The sequence below is a fragment of the Neofelis nebulosa genome, chromosome 9 (assembly GCF_028018385.1).
Source record: "Neofelis nebulosa isolate mNeoNeb1 chromosome 9, mNeoNeb1.pri, whole genome shotgun sequence".
In the NCBI taxonomy this organism is placed as follows: Eukaryota; Metazoa; Chordata; class Mammalia; order Carnivora; family Felidae; genus Neofelis; species Neofelis nebulosa.
The window spans coordinates 20,169,915-20,186,212 of record NC_080790.1 but is presented as its reverse complement, the minus strand read 5'-3'; the positions used below and the strand labels follow the sequence as shown (position 1 = coordinate 20,186,212).

Sequence of the window (16,298 nt, the reverse complement as noted above, 5' to 3'; positions counted from 1 at the left end):
GTGAGCGGATCTGGGGCTTCAGTAGTGTTGCCACAGCTGGTCCTGGAAGAGGATGGGGTTGAGCACACACCTAGGCGCACGCACCTTCTTGTGAGGGAGGAGGTGGTAGATAATTGATGGTGGGACTGGGAGGGCAAAGTCCCGGCAGGTGAGCAAGGGGCTTGCGAGGGAAGAAAAGTTGCCCTGCCTTCTTCCACCGCTGGCATCCAGCTCCTTTTCCCAGCTGTTTGTGGGCTGGGGGCAAAGGATGCGGTGTCCCATCTTAGAATTTGTGGAGTCGGGGGAAAGAACCAGGACTTCATCCTCAGTGTTTCAGGACTGCACCAGAAGCAGGGTTGGTCGGTGGCCTGGAGGCAGATGGGAAGACCGAAGGGAAAGAAGGGAAATGAATCGACGACACAGTAGGCCTTTGAGCTTAAAACAAAGGTTCTTCACCTGGGACCCTGGCATCTGGGAGTCCGTTGACAAGCTTTGGAGAGAGAGTCCTTGGAAATCTTGATACTTATATACATCAGATTCTTAAACCAGTCAGAAACAGTGGAAATCCTTTAGATCAAATGCTTTTTTAGGTTGGGCAACTTGGAAGAGAAAGAAAGGACTGCTTAGAATCGGCTGTTACTGCCAGGCGAAGGCGGGAATGTAGGTGCTCCGACTAGCTTAGAGCTCTTCTACTCCAAGTTGCTTTGTGATATTCTTATGTAGTCTTGAGGACGGGCTTGCATTTACAGCTCTAAACTCTCTGGGAAAGCTTCATGTTGAAAGGCAGATTGAAGATGGGATGTTTTTCTCCGAATGTGGTGGAAACAGGTGCAGAGCCTTGAAGTTTGAGATTCATGTGTCCCTCAGATTCAGTAGCTGGGGTGACACTAGGGGCAATGGTTCTCAGAACTAAGGATCAAGGATTTTGTTCTCTTCTGTAGGGTGATGACAGTTTTGGAGCAGGTTTGGGGAAGGATGAGAGTGATGAGGCGAACGGATGGAGGCTGGCCACTTGGGAGCATAATTGGGTTTGGATTGTTAATTGGTCAGTAGGATGGCAGACAGGATGTGTGGCTTGTAGGGTGTTGGATCTGAAAGGTGCGTGTAGAAAGAAGGGGGGAATCCGATAACATGCATTTGATAACAATGCTAAGAACTCCAGAATGACGTAGGAGCAGACAAGCTCTGTGGCTCTTTCTGTGGGGTTTGAGCAGAGAGGGAACACAGAACAGTGATTTCATCCTTGGTAGACATCACGACAAAACTGGATTTGTGGTCTGGAAGCCAAGACCAAGAATAGCAGGGGTTGATTGCCCAGGAAAATTACAAAGAAAAGGACAAGAGGATCCAATTCGTGCTTGGGAAGTAAGATCGAGGGCGGAGCCAAGGTCTGTGCCTAAGCTGAGGCACACAATTACTGTTTGAGTAGAATTAATCTTCCCATGTCAGAGGGTGGGCAACTGGTGATGCTGACCGATGAAGGAAGATTTTTGTGCGAGGCACAAGAGGAGGTTGGAAAGCAGCCAACTGTTTTGAGTTCACCAACCAACTTCAGATCTTCCCGTTTTCCATGGCAAGCCAGTTGAGTTGATGAGCAAAGAACTCAGCTATACTTCTGTCACTCTCTCCAGGCCACAAAGAGATTGAGAAGAGCCCTCCCGTATCAAGCGGCCTTGCTAATTCCTGGAGAGGTCAAGGTAACTTCTGTTACCTTTGTTTCTCCAGGCTGAGAAGAAAGCCAAGGTGATTGCAGTAATGAACGCTGTGGAAGAAAACCAGGGGTCTGGCGAGTCTCAGAAGGTGGAGGAGGCCAGCCCTCCCGCGGTGCAGCAGCCCACTGACCCTGCGTCCCCCACTGTGGCCACCACACCTGAGCCTGTGGGAGCCGACGCCGGGGATAAGAACGCCACCAAAGCGGCCGATGATGAGCCAGAGTACGAGGTGAGCGGCTCGCTTCTTCACCTGCCTCGTCCAGCTCTTTCCTGGGTCCTTCCACTGCCAGCTCTTCCCGTCCTGCTCTCCTCTCTCCACCTGACCCCAGGCCTCTTCGTCTCCCCAGTCTTGCTCTGTCTCGGTCCGTTCAGATGGAGCTCCCTCCTGGCTGTCCTGACCCTCAGATGCCCAGGGCTGGGGTTGCCATGGGGGGATCAGGGTGGCAGGGCCTCGTGACCACCACGTAATGACTTCTGCTCCTTGGGGCTCCAGGACGGCCGGGGCTTTGGCATTGGGGAGCTGGTGTGGGGGAAACTTCGGGGCTTCTCCTGGTGGCCAGGCCGCATTGTGTCTTGGTGGATGACGGGCCGGAGCCGAGCAGCTGAAGGCACCCGCTGGGTCATGTGGTTCGGAGACGGCAAGTTCTCGGTGGTAAGTTGTGGGATTTGGTGGTAGCCTCGGGGAGGGACGGGTCTGGGTCCCAGGGGCTATCTAGGCTTTTTGGCTGGAGGCGAGGTCCAGAACTGGGGCGGGAGAAGCGGTCTCGGAGAGCTGGTGCGCCTGCCAGGCTCTTGCCTCCCAGGACCCTTTCTCCAGAACTCCTTTCCTGCTTGCATTCAGGTCCTCCCCCACGCTTGGGTTGGACTCCTCCTTTGAGCATCGTGTAATCATTTGTCGATGCATCTGGTCCTCTCAAGGGCAGAGGCCGAGTCCTCACGCCTCAGTACCTGCCTGTTGCCGGGCACGCGGTGGGGGCTCGGGTGTGGCCGGAGGAGCAAGGGGGCGTCGCTTGTTCCTCCAGGTGTGTGTTGAGAAGCTGATGCCCCTGAGCTCGTTCTGCAGTGCTTTCCACCAGGCAACCTACAACAAGCAGCCCATGTACCGCAAAGCCATCTACGAGGTCCTGCAGGTGAGTGCCCCTCCGAGGCAGAGGGGGCTTAGGCAGCAGGGACCCCTAGCTGGTCTAGAAGCTGGAGGGCAGACGTTAGGCCCAGGCAGGGGGTCCACCTGTAAGGCCCTTGGGAATCCTCTCTGCGCTCCCCTCCTCCAGTGTTCTCCTGCGGTCCTGCCCTGCCCCTTCTCCCAGCTCTTGCCTCAGGCCACCTTTGCTGTCCTCCAGCCTGTCCTGACGCTCTCCCCAACAAGTGTTGCCCTCCAGGTGGCCAGTAGCCGTGCGGGGAAGCTGTTCCCAGCGTGCCACGACAGCGATGAGAGCGACACTGCCAAGGCCGTGGAGGTGCAGAACAAACAGATGATCGAATGGGCTCTCGGAGGGTTCCAGCCCTCCGGCCCCAAGGGCCTGGAGCCACCCGAAGGTAAATGCAGGTGCTCAGCCCAGCCTTCTGGGACCCCTGCCAGCCAGGTAGCTCCATGCCAGGGCTGGGAAGGCTCTGCCTAGAGGCACCAGGTGCCTCTGTCGAGAGGCCCAGGGGGTGTGTCCCTTTCCCTGGGGTCAGCGTAGGGGCGGTGCTGCTCTGGGACGCAGAATAAGATGCTCCCATTGGCTTGCTGGCACTGGGGGGCTGGGAGCTAGAACAAGTTGGGGACCAGGCTGCACCCCTTTGTAGGCAGAACAGAGGAGGGGAGGGAGCTGGCACTGCTTGTCCGTGGTAACCACAGTCTCGTCACCTGCTTTCCTTATCCAGAGGAGAAGAACCCCTACAAAGAAGTTTACACAGACATGTGGGTCGAGCCTGAGGCAGCTGCCTATGCACCACCCCCACCAGCCAAAAAGCCCCGAAAGAGCACAACTGAGAAGCCCAAGGTCAAGGAGATCATTGACGAACGCACAAGAGGTAGTTGGCCTGGCTCTGGAGAGAGTGGTGTGGCAAGGCTGGCGTTCAGAGGCGCGGGCATGGCCCTTGCGGCCCCCTCTGATGCTGGGCTCTCCTCCCCTCCGCAGAGCGGCTGGTGTACGAGGTGCGGCAGAAGTGCCGGAACATCGAGGGTGAGTCCTCGTGGGCACTGACTCCCTGGGAGGTCCATAGTCTGTGGCTCCCGGCACGGGCAGGAGGGCTTGGCTCCTCGTGTGGTGCCCGGCACAGAGTAGCATAGGTATTTAGAAAGGTTCGAACGTCACAGGATGTCAGTACCCAGTCAAGGCCTCTGTCCTGTATGTCCCACCCCCAGCCTGCTTCACACGCTTTCCTGTCAGTGACATGGGCTGGTCCTTAGGGTTTGGGACACTCCAGTGGGTCAGAGCGAGGTGGCCTCTTGGATTTGCTTAAACCTGTGACCTTTGGGCCTTTTACTTTTCCTCACCTTCTCTCATCCCGTGGTCATTAGAGCATCTCCTGTCTGTTTCCCTTGAACTAGTCTGTCCAGCGTGGGGCTCTCAGGGCTGGGAAAGATGGGGCAGGAGCACGAGACTTAAAGACAGCCCAGGGACTAGACTGTCCCCAGAGTCATCCAGGGTCAGGGCCTTCTCCTGGGCGGGTTTCTGTCATTGAATTACACCTTTCCTGGGCAGTAGGTGTTGCTGCTCTGAGAGCTAATGAGCTTTAAGATTGGGGCCCTGGTGTCTTCCTGTTCCGTGGGTGCTCTCCCAGACTCCTGTCTGCCTCCTTTTGGGGGCTGCGGCTCTAACACGCCCTTTTTTTGTAGCTTTTCTGGAGTGGGCTTTGGCCCAAGGTGGGAAGGGGCCCTTTGGTGACGTTCACTCCGCTTTCTCTGCTGTCCCTGCTTTCTAGACATTTGCATCTCTTGTGGGAGCCTCAACGTCACCCTGGAACACCCTCTCTTCGTTGGAGGAATGTGCCAAAACTGTAAGGTAGGGGCACACCCAGCAGAGACGTGGTTGAGAGTGACTCTGGGGCCCTGGCTCTCTGTGCCATCTCAACTCATTGGGCTTATAGTCGCCTGGGGTGGCAGCAACGTTGACCCCACAGTTCACTGTGGACGTAGAGTCCTGATAACAGACCCTGGGCCTTCAGAGCGTTTACTTGCCCTTATTTGTCCTCCCCGGAAAGATTCTTCCCCCTCTAAAGCCCATTCTGCTCCCCGGATGTGGGCTCACAATGTCACAGTCCCTAGTGTGGGGTGAGGGAGAACGGGCTGATGGATGGATGTCCTTGGGGGCCCAGGAGAAAAGTCCAGCACCGCAGCAAGGGACAAGGGGATGCGGTTCCCTCCCTGGCGTTGCTCTCGTGCCTCTTGATTCCACGCACTGCCGTGGGTTGGGAGACCTGCTGTCCCCTGCTCAGACCTGGGCTCAAAGCCCACCTTCGCCGTGGCTGTCCTGGGTGCTGCCTGATGGTCTCTGACCCTCCCCTCTGCTGTCTAGAACTGCTTTCTGGAGTGCGCCTACCAGTACGATGACGACGGCTATCAGTCCTACTGCACCATCTGTTGTGGGGGACGCGAGGTGCTCATGTGTGGGAACAACAACTGTTGCAGGTGAGGGTCCCTGCCTGGCCCGCAGCCCCCCAGCCGAGCTCCGTCCGGGGCCAAGCGCCCCCCCTGCCCGGCCTCGGCCCCGGCCGCAGCCCTGGCCGCTCTCCAGCCCTGCTCCACTGGGCTTCCTTCCAGGTGCTTTTGTGTGGAGTGTGTGGATCTGTTGGTGGGGCCGGGGGCCGCCCAGGCGGCCATCAAGGAGGACCCCTGGAACTGCTACATGTGCGGGCACAAGGGCACCTACGGGCTGCTGCGGCGGCGGGACGACTGGCCCTCGCGGCTGCAGATGTTCTTTGCCAATAACCACGACCAGGAGTTTGTGAGTGCCGGGCCTGGGGCGCCTCTTTCCACCCCCTCCCTGCCGGACCAGAGGGCAGGCTCGGCCAGAGCCAGAGTGCTTGGGTGGTCGAGGGGCCTGGGCAGGGGTGTGGGTTTGGAAAGCCAGGGCAGCCCTAGTTGGCTGGGGGGAGGCCTGCCCCGGGTGCAGGCCTGCAGAATCCTGGCCGTTCACCTGGCCTGTTGTGCTCATGCCTAGGACCCTCCGAAGGTTTACCCACCTGTCCCAGCCGAGAAGAGGAAGCCCATCCGGGTGCTGTCTCTATTCGACGGAATTGCTACAGGTGAGTGCGTGGCACGGACCCCAAGATGTGCCACCGTCCTGGTCCCGGGACGAGGAGGCTTTGCCTGAGGGACCATGTGTGTGTAACTCCGGCAAAACAGAGTGATAGTTAACATGACAGCTGTTAAAATATTACCTCAGAGAGGAAACTTCTGTGCTCAATGAGAAGTAAAATCAGTGGTAAACCAGCATGTTTCTCTATGGGGGAGGCACTGCAGCAGAGGACAGGGTGGTCGTTAGCCAGAGATCATTGAAGATTTTCACAAAGCCTCAAAGGACAGACTCGGCGACCAAAACAAAAGCACAGGCAGTTCTGTTGTGTGATGACTGTAACTTACAGTAAAAACAAACAAACAAACAAAAAAAACTATCAACAAGGGAGTCTAAAGAATATTTAAATCACCCATAATTTCATAATTAGTGTTTTGGTGTCTGTCCTCTTATATTTTTTTTTCTGCGGGTATATGAATGTGTGTTTATATAATCATGCATAGATAGATAAATAAAACGAAAGGATAGTAAAATGCACACTGTGTTGTAACTTGCCTTTTCATTTGATACTAAGAGTGCTTTTTCATGTTAACATGGACCTCCCTTACTGGAAAATGCTTCATAGGATTCCATTGGGTAAAAGTACCATCATTTATTTAACTGATCTCTGTTGGGTTGTTTACTGTTTTTTCTCTGTTACGAGTAGTCCTTGACAGTATCTTTATACACACATACACACATAGACTGTTCTCTTGTAGGGAATGCCGGGTCACCGTATGGGAAGTTTTTTTCATGCGGTTCTTGACCTTGCCAGAGTGCCCTCCCGAGAGGTGCTACTGACCTCTGTCCATCTGCCAAGCCCCTAGGCCGAGGGCTTCTCCGTTTTTGTTTTTGTTTTTGTTTTTGTTTTTAAAGGTTTAATTTTTTTAACGTTTATTTCTTTTGAGAAAGGGAGAGCACATGTGAGGGGGAGGGACAGACAGAGAGGGAGAGAATCCCAAGCAAGCTCCACCATGCTAGTGCAGGGCTCCAACCCATGAACCAGGAGATCATGACCTCAACCACCCAGGTGCCCTGAGGGCTTTTCAGTTTTGTTTTTTTTTTAATGTTTGTTTATTTTTGAGAGAGAGAGAGAGAGAGAGACAGAGTGCTAGTGGGAGAGGGGTAGAGAGAGAGGAAGACCATGAATCTGAAACAGGTTCCAGGCTCTGAGCTGTCAGCCCAGAGCCCGACGCGGGGCTCAAACCCACAAACTGTGAGATCGTGACCTGAGCCGAAATCGGACACCCAACTGACGAAGCCACCCAGGCGCCCCGGCTTCTCAGTTCTTAAGAAAGGAACAACCCTCTTCAGAACTTGTGACCAGAGGGAGACGGGCTGTCAGAGGGCCAGGGTGGGGTAGCATCCCGGGCCAGATGCTTATGTGCTCAGCTCCACGTTGGTATTATGTAAACGTGGAGAAGTTAATTTACAGCCTTGGTTTCCCAGGCCAGAACCTTGAGGCCTTCTGGAACCACGTCACACCCCAACAGGCTGTAAATGCTCCTTGGTGGGGAGGCCTGTTGAGCAGTGGAGATGATGCTGTTTCTCCGGAAGCTCTCAGGGTCTGTTCTAATTGTTTCCTTGCCCTCAATTAGCAGGCATTTGTGGAGGGATCGTGGTAAGAAAGTGAGTGTAGCTCGCTCAGGAGGAAACACAAATGAGACTCCTCTGTCCTGAAGACCATTTGCAACCTAACTGCTGAATTAGAAATACACACCGTTGTAATGAGTTGGGGAGAGACGCAGAGTGCTAGGGGCTTCCAGGGGCAGGGAGGTGCTTCCAGGGGGCTGCGGGGTGGGGGGTGGGGGGTGTTGGCGAAACCTTGTAGAGAAGGTGGCATTTATTTATGTTGAGTCTTGGAGGCTGGGTAGAATTGCAGCAGGAGGCCATGGGTGAGGGGTGAGGAAGGCTAGTATATGCAGGATGTAGAAACAGCAAAGAAGAGGCCTCCCCAAAAGTCACCTGCTATTCTCTCTGGTCCTGAAAACCATCTGTTGTCTGCTCTTGACTGCCTTTTTGCTCATGCCAAAGTAGGCATGACAGAGGTCCAGAAGGATCCTGCAGCTTACCGGGCAGGGTAGGGTTCAGGCCTGTTGCTGACCCATGTGTCTAGTCAGCCAGAGAGCCCCCTGCGAAGACCAGGGTGCTGGGAAGGAGACCCAGTGACTGTGCCTTTTGCTGGCTGGCATAGGGCTTCTGGTGCTGAAGGACTTGGGCATTCAGGTGGACCGCTACATCGCTTCCGAGGTGTGTGAGGACTCCATCACAGTGGGCATGGTGCGGCACCAGGGGAAGATCATGTACGTCGGGGACGTCCGCAGCGTCACACAGAAGCATGTATGTCAGCGCAGTGGGACCCGTCCCGCCTTCTCTGCGTCCCTTGCGCTTTGCTCCTGGGGGGGCGGCAGCGCCCCCTTGCATTCTATTCATTTGCTCTTTTCCTTTGTCCTTTTCCCCAGCCTCTTCTCCTCTTCCGTTTTCCTCCTGTCTGCAGAGGAAGATGGGCAGCCCCCAGCTAGCTTCAGGGCCTTTTTACTAGAGCGCCTTGGTTCCCGTTAGATTTCTAATACTTTTGGCAACAGCTTTACCAGCCTCCGTTTCTGGGGGGCTCTGGCAGCGTCTTGCCCAAGTGACCCTTTGTCTTTCCAGTTATCTAGCTCTACCCCTGAAACTGCAGGCCCTTGGGGATCCCCAAGGGCATTTGGAGGGTGTTCAGATGGCCCAGATACCCTGTCCAAAATGTGCAGAGCACAAAGTACCCTCAGATGCAGCTGCCCAGCCCGGACTGCCTTCCCTCTAAGTGGCTGCTTTTCCTGTCAGGAGCACGCTGTTTCCCTGCTGGCCTCAGAGATTATCCGGTTGAATCCCTTTGTTTAGGAAACTGAGCTCAGAGAGCCTCAGTGCCCATGGGGCGGTGTGTGTGTGTTTGGGGGAGGGGGGCATATATGTGGTATTAGATACGAACGTATGTAGTGAGCATACCAAGCAGCCGGGTCTCCTGTCTCCCATGCCAAAGCACTTTTTTGCCAGATTCACAGATAATTTCTTCCTTTCTGCCTCTGTCCCCGGACATCAGGCCATCACATTACCTTTATCCTCCCAGATCCAGGAGTGGGGCCCGTTCGATCTGGTGATTGGGGGCAGTCCTTGCAATGATCTCTCCATCGTCAACCCTGCCCGTAAAGGACTCTACGGTAGGTGCCGTGCTCACCCCTCCACCTTCTGAGCTGGTGCTTCCGCACGTAGGTTTCCTACTTGGATATTTCTGCCCTGGGACAGCTACTCCCAATGACCCTGTCCTCCCTTGCCCTCCCTGTGCCCGAGCCACACCACTGTCTCATGCAGACAGCCCCAGCTGATGGCTTTCTCTTCCGACCTCTCAGAGGGCACTGGCCGGCTCTTCTTTGAGTTCTACCGCCTCCTGCATGATGCGCGGCCCAAGGAGGGAGATGATCGCCCCTTCTTCTGGCTCTTTGAGAATGTGGTGGCCATGGGCGTTAGTGACAAGAGGGACATCTCGCGATTTCTCGAGGTATAGCCAGCAACCTTGGTTTGGCCAGCTCACTAATGGCTTCTACCTTGGACTGCTGCTTTATCCCTGTCTCATCTGCATTGTGGAGCTGGGGACTGGTGACTTCTGCTTTGCAAGGGGCCTGTTTGGGAAGCTCAGGGCTTCCCATTTAGGGAGGAAACATTGCTAGAAGCCGACCCTGGAAAGAACCTGTGGTCTCACTCTAAGAGGTAGTATGTGGGTGTGGGCCTCAGGGCTTGAAGGACTGTTCCTAAGTCAGGTGGGGTGCCAGACTCCTAGAGTTGGGGTTCTGTGTGGTGCTTCACTGGGGGAACCTTTGAGATGGCCAGATCAATTTTCCCCAACCAGAATGGCTTGCCCTCACTCCCTGGCACCACGACAGATGCCCTGTGGCATCTGAGAAGGAAAAAACATGGCTTACCGTGGGTCCCAGCTCAGCTCTGAGCCGGCTGGAGCCGTGCACTCAGGATCTCTGTGGCCAGAGGCATTCTTGGGGTGGGCAGTCTGGGAGCTCGAGCCCACGCTCCCGCTCGGTGTTCTTACGTTAAGCGCAAGCGTCTGTTTGGCTCATAATCTGGACACACAGTGAACACATCCACACTCATTGGAACTTTCTTACTCAGAGCCTCTGGGTGAGCTAGAGGTATGTAGTCCAATAGGGTAGCCATCAGCCACGCGTGGTATTTAAATTGACATTAAAATTCCTCAGTTGCTCTAACCTCATTTCAAGTACTCGTTAGCCACCTGCAGCTACTACATTGAACAGGGCAGACAGAAAACATTTCCGTCATCACAGGGTGTTCAGTTGGACTGCAGTGGTCTAGAATGTTCTAATGAGAGCATGTGGAATGTGGCTGGGTTCCATTCTGGCTTTTCCTAGAGGCTTCAGGCTGTTCCACTGTGTGGCTTCCTGAGAGAGGAGTAAGCGCCTTTGAGGCTGTAAGGCTCTAAAACTAGCAAAATTTCCTGGCGCACTCTGATTTTCCTCTGTTGCTCATCTTTAATCTTTCTCCTGTTTTGTAGTCCAACCCTGTGATGATTGATGCCAAAGAAGTGTCAGCTGCACACAGGGCCCGCTACTTCTGGGGGAACCTTCCTGGTATGAACAGGTTGGTGAGAGAGCACGGGTCTGGGGTGGCTGCGGGTTGGTGTGGACAGGCAGCTCAGGCCAAGGAGGAGGAGGTCACTGAGGGGCCCTCTTGGGCAGCCACCCCTGCTGACCAGCTTGCCGCTCTGCCATGTTTTTCTCTGTTTCCTTCTCCTTGAGGGAGAAGGGGAGTCAGGGCATAGAAAATACTTGCCTGAGAAATCAGAAACTAGTGGCTGAAATAAGACCTTTGAAAGTGCACCCTTTACACAAAAGGAGAATCCCCATGCTGCTGAGCTACATAGTTTGCGCTCCCACGTCGGTGATGGATCCAGACTGTGCTTGTCCTTAGTCTTCTAGGTGAAGCCACGGAGGGTGGATGTGGGATGGGAAGGCGTGGTGCCCACACCTGGGCCACATCTGCTCCAGGAGAGGGACCCTCGAAGCAACACTGGGCAGCTTAGAGGGTCCAGCTTCGCTTGTCATCCCCACACTTTGTTAGCTTCAGGTCCTTTGTTGGAAGGATATTCTTTGTTTAGGTTACATAGGTAGAGATTTTAATCTCCAGATGTTCATGAAGGCAACTTCATTTCTTCAGTGGAATAAATGCATTCTAAAAAGGCCTATGAGGAGAAAGGAATTCTGGTTGAGAGTCTGTTTAAGAGCAGAGTGAGACCCACCCAATCTAGATATCTGTTATGTAGGGAAATATTTTCCAGGATGTTCTTTTTTTCTTTTCCAGAATGTTCTAAGAGTGGATTATATACCTTGCTATATCTATAAATCAGAAACATCGTCTAACCTGGCCTCAGTCTTCTCCTCTTCGTCTCATCCATTACGTGAAGTTGTAGGAACATCCCTAGTCTCCTACCCATGTCGCAAAACTGCTTGCTGTCTTTTGTGAGGGCTTATTGATGGGAGGAGATGGGTCAGGAGGAGAGCTGGCCTGAAAACTGTTTCAGTGCCCTCCTAAGCTCCCAAGACGTATGTGTACTGGAAGGGCAGACTGCATTACACAATCCGGTGTTTCATGGAGCCACGAACTCAGTGTCTCCTCACAGATCTTGGTCCTGTGGGATTATTCTCACTTGCTTCTTCCGACTCTAAAATTCTAGAACTCTGACCTTCGAGGAGGACCAGAGGTACCACAAGGGACCAAGTAGAGTGAGTGTGTGCGTGAACAGGGCAGAGGCTGGAGGCGCCCACTCAGGCCGTGGGTCCCTGTGGGTCCCACGCTGAGGTGGTGGACTGCCATGTGGAAACCTTCACTAAGTATTCTGAAAGGTCAGAAAAGGTCAGCGCCGAAGGTGATGTTCAGTGATCTGCTCTGCCCTGTGAGAAGTGACACATTGAATGTCACGGAATTTTAGTCTTCTGGGGACTGTGCAAGAATGTAGGCCTTTTTAACTATACATTTAAGGTGTACACTTCGATGAATTTCATCCAGTATACACACCCATGGAAACCGTCACCATAGTCAAGATACAGAACCTTTGGTCACCCCCAAAGCCTGACAGATACTTTGAAAGCTCAGTATATTTAAAGATAACTGACAAGAGCGATTGGGTTTTCCTTCTTTGGGGCAGGTGTTACCTGCTTATTCGTGGATTGAGACCACTGTGGAACTTCCCTTTAAGGATTAATACTTGCTGCACTGTCCTTGGATGGCTGCAGTGTGTGTGCCTGTGTTTGGGGGGTGTTTGAAGGGGGTCACAACCTGTGTGAGTGACATCAGCCCTCTTTTCCTTCTCCGTGTGAATCATGGCCGCCAGGCGCGTCCCCGATGCTCTCCTGGTCTCTGGTGTTACCTTCTCTTTCTGCCTCCTAGGCCGTTGGCATCCACTGTGAATGATAAGCTGGAGCTGCAGGAGTGTCTGGAGCACGGCAGAATAGCCAAGGTTAGCCCCCTGGCACCAAAGCCGTCTGCTGGGGGGGGGGGCAGGGAGAAGGGCAGAGAGGGCGGGGTGAGCCGGAGTGACCTCTGGGGCCGTGTCCACAGCTAGTGTGGAGAATGCACTTTGGGAGGTGACACGGGGTCATGCAGCCAGTCGGCCAGAGGGGCGGGCCCGGGGGACAGCTTGGAGGGCAAGGAGAGAGATCAGAAGTCCTTCCTAGTCTCCGGCGCATCCGTTGAGCATCGCCTGCTGGTCCTGTGGGAAGCAGACACTCGATAAGACGTCTTTGCCAGAGTCCCTGGATCCGCTCGGGCTTTTAAGCTTTTTGGCCAGGGCCTGTTGCACGAGCCTTCGGGACCGCACATCTCTCCTGTGATGTGGAAGCCGCATCTCTCTCTGGAGAAATCTCCTGGAGCGAGTCCACTAGGCGTCAGGGCCCACGAGAGCAGGCACCGACATTCGCAAACACTGCTGGGACCCCAGAGGTGTCCGAGCTCCTGAGTCGTTTGGCTTCCTTTTGCCTGCAAGTTACTTCACGTGTGCAAGAACCAGTTCTCAGAAGACTTAGGAAGTTCAGTCCTGGGCTCGAGCTGCTACTTCTCAAGTCCTTGGCCAGTGGGACTGGACTAAGGATGGCCGGGTGACCTCAAAGTGGGACGAAGAGCAGGGCGGTGGGATCTGCAGAGGCTCACACCGGAGCCTCACCCCGGCCACCGGAACGGACCGGGCCTGACTTGTCAGTGTCGGACTTGCCTGTCCCGGCAAGGGCCTGGCACATGTGTTAGACGCACAGCCGGCAGATGAGTGCTCATTCTTTTCCTCTCCTTGTTTCTAGTTCAGCAAAGTGAGGACCATTACTACTAGGTCGAACTCCATAAAGCAGGGCAAAGACCAGCATTTCCCCGTCTTCATGAACGAGAAAGAGGACATCTTATGGTGCACTGAAATGGAAAGGTAGTACCGAGGCCGGGTGCTGGTGTCGTGGGGTGTGTGGGGTGAAGCGGTGGCTGTCTGTGAGGGAGGAGGGATCGCTGCCTCCTCCGGCCAGGCTCGTACCTTCCACAGGTACCCTGTGAGCGGTGGGTCCTCCCAAGTGTTTCCTGACAGGGCAGGTTCCTGGGGAGGACTCCTGTGCATCGTGAGGTTGGTCACACAGGGTAAGAGGGGTCTAGGAATCGGTTCGTGGTGCCTTGGGTCGCTCCCAGAGGTCCCTGCTCAAGCTGCTAAACCACAGGATCTTCCTCCACTTGTGCTGCTCGTTGTAGGTACTTTGCACACCGGGGCAGCGCGGGACCAAGGTAGGCCTCGCGGCCTCAGCACTCTGATTTGGTGCAAACCAGACTCTGGGGCTAGATTACCTCTTCAGTGTCAGTGTAACTGCAGCTTAGCCAAAGAGACCATTTACGCAAATGAACAGAACAAACAGAAACTTGAAGCTTCTGAACTCAGGCAAGAGTCCAACTCCTTTGTTGAGTCTGCTCTTGTGGAGAAGATACCAGGGGTGGTGGGGTGGGGGGTGTATTTATCTATCTAAATGTTTATTTTTTATTATTTTTGAGAGAGAGAGAGAGAGAGAGAGCACGCGTGCATGGGGGAAGGGCAGAGAGAGAGGGAGACACAGAATCCGAAGCAGGATCCAGGCTCTGAGCTGTCAGCACAGAGCCCGACGCGGGGCTCGAACTCACAGGCTGTGAGATCACGACCTGAGTCGAAATCGGATGCTTAACCGACTGAGCCGCCCAGGCGTGCCCTAGGGATTTGCATTTAAGTATATAGACTTCCATACCCGCTGTGCCTGTGTCTCCATCCTCTCAGGCGGAGGTGTTTTTCACAAATGCTAACTTTGTTTGTACGGGGAGGCGCCTCTCGGACAGCGATTATCTTACTTTCCTTCAGGTCCACAGAAAGTGGCTGGGTGCCTGAGTCGTGCTTGGTGAAGAAGGGCAGAAGATTTGGCAGACTCGCCCACGCCCACATTGACCCCTGCCCTTTCTGCCTTGTGTCTCTAGGGTGTTTGGCTTCCCTGTCCACTATACCGACGTCTCCAACATGAGCCGCTTGGCGAGGCAGAGACTGCTGGGCCGGTCATGGAGTGTGCCCGTCATCCGCCACCTCTTCGCTCCGCTGAAGGAATATTTTGCTTGTGTGTAAGGGACATGAGGGCAAACCGAGGTAGTGACACAAAGTTAAACAAACAAACAAAAAACACAAAACACAACAAAACACCAACAACATGAGGATGGAGAGAAGTATCAGCACCCAGAAGAGAAAAAGGAATTTAAAACAAAAACCACAGAGGCGGAAATACCGGAGGGCTTTGCCTTTTGCAAAAAGGGTTGGACATCATCTCCTGATTTTTCAATGTTAATCTTCAGTCCTATTTAAAAACAAAACCAAGCTCCCCTCCCCCCCCCCTTTTTTTTTTCGGTCAAACCTTTTGTTTTCTACTCTTTTCAGAGGGGTTTTCTGTTTGTTTGGGTTTTTGTTTCTTGCTGTGACTGAAACAAGAAGGTTTATTGCAGCAAAAATCAGTAACAAGACATAGTAACGATACCTTGCAGAGGAAGGATGGGAGAGAAGGAAGAAAGGAAATTCTATAGAAATCTATATATTGGATTTTTTTTTTTTTTTTTTTTTTTTTTTTTTACTATATATCTTTTTTTGTTGTTGTCTCTAGCCTGATCAGATAGGAGCACAAGCAGGGGACAGAAAACAGTGACACTCAGCGGCAGAATTCCCTCCCAGCCACTGAGCTGTCTTGCCAGCACCATTCCTGGTCATGCAAAACAGAACCCAACTAGCAGCAGGGAGACAGAACACACAAGACCCTTTTATACAGTATTTCAGGTGCCTACCACACAGGAAACCTTGAAGAAAATCAGTTTCTAGAAGCCGCTGTTACCTCTTGTTTACAGTTTATATATATATGATAGATATGAGATATATATATAAAAGGTACTGTTAACTACTGTACAACCTGACTTCATAATGGTGCTTTAAAACAGCGAGATGAGTAAAAACATCAGCTTCCACATTGCCTTATGTGCAAAGGGTTTTAACCGAGGATGGAGGAGGGAGGCAGCTTGAAGGTGAATCGTTAACCATGGCGGGCTCTCCCCTTGGTATTTTCACAAGGTGAAGGAGGAGAATCTGGGAACTGCGTTCTCCCGCTTCTCCCTGCCAAAAAGGGGGTGAGACGAGGTGGTCGGACCGTGGAAAGCTAAGAGTGGGATTCATCCAGGCTCACGCAATAACCTTTTGATTTTTTTTCAAAAAGGAGACTCCCTCGGCAAGATGGCAGGATAAGGGGTCTTCATTCCCAATTTCTCACATTAGCCGATTCGAGGGCTCCTTGTGGTGGGATCAGAAATAATCCAGAGTGTGGGAAAGTGACAGTTAAAACCCCACCTGGAGCAAATAAAAAAACATACAAAACGTACTGGTGCTTTCCTGTCTAAGTCGCCTTTTGTGTGTTCTTTTATGAGGCCCTCACCATCCACCCTCTGTGCACAAGGCGGCTTCTGGCCCCTGGAATGTGATGTTTTTGGTCATCTCCAAAGGCTGCAGTTTTATACTGGGAGGCTGATGACACCTTTTGTTATAATTATTATTATGGTTCTGGTTATAATTATGTTTGTTTTCAGATTTTCTTTAAGAAAACAAAAACCCAACCCCCCTCCCTTTCGGTTTCAAACCAAGGTGCGGGGAGCAGGGTGCTTCTAAGTTAGTGGTGGCCCTGGTGCCCTGGCTCCCCACCCCTCGGGCCAGGTGGGCCACCGGGCGCAGCGACAGCCAGGCGGCCAGAGGAGTCCCCGAGGCCGGCCTTCC

General features: G+C 53.4%; 1 protein-coding gene across 6 annotated transcripts in view; it reads left to right on the top strand.

Annotated features, from left to right (window-relative positions):
- DNMT3A (DNA methyltransferase 3 alpha) overlaps positions 1–15,909 on the top strand; it is a 100,683-nt gene extending 84,774 nt beyond the window's left edge. For all 6 annotated transcript variants that reach the window (XM_058682713.1, XM_058682712.1, XM_058682716.1 and 3 more), the window contains 17 exons: positions 1,705–1,920; positions 2,185–2,343; positions 2,714–2,821; positions 3,071–3,227; positions 3,558–3,707; positions 3,815–3,859; positions 4,602–4,681; positions 5,195–5,307; positions 5,440–5,623; positions 5,840–5,924; positions 8,148–8,293; positions 9,060–9,150; positions 9,340–9,488; positions 10,512–10,597; positions 12,404–12,473; positions 13,306–13,424; positions 14,480–15,909. In XM_058682713.1, the coding sequence (XP_058538696.1) occupies positions 1,705–1,920; positions 2,185–2,343; positions 2,714–2,821; positions 3,071–3,227; positions 3,558–3,707; positions 3,815–3,859; positions 4,602–4,681; positions 5,195–5,307; positions 5,440–5,623; positions 5,840–5,924; positions 8,148–8,293; positions 9,060–9,150; positions 9,340–9,488; positions 10,512–10,597; positions 12,404–12,473; positions 13,306–13,424; positions 14,480–14,621 (2,100 nt within the window). In that variant the 3' untranslated portion in view covers positions 14,622–15,909. The remainder of the gene's footprint in view (positions 1–1,704; positions 1,921–2,184; positions 2,344–2,713; positions 2,822–3,070; positions 3,228–3,557; positions 3,708–3,814; positions 3,860–4,601; positions 4,682–5,194; positions 5,308–5,439; positions 5,624–5,839; positions 5,925–8,147; positions 8,294–9,059; positions 9,151–9,339; positions 9,489–10,511; positions 10,598–12,403; positions 12,474–13,305; positions 13,425–14,479) is intronic.
- The last annotated feature ends 389 nt before the right edge of the window (positions 15,910–16,298 follow it).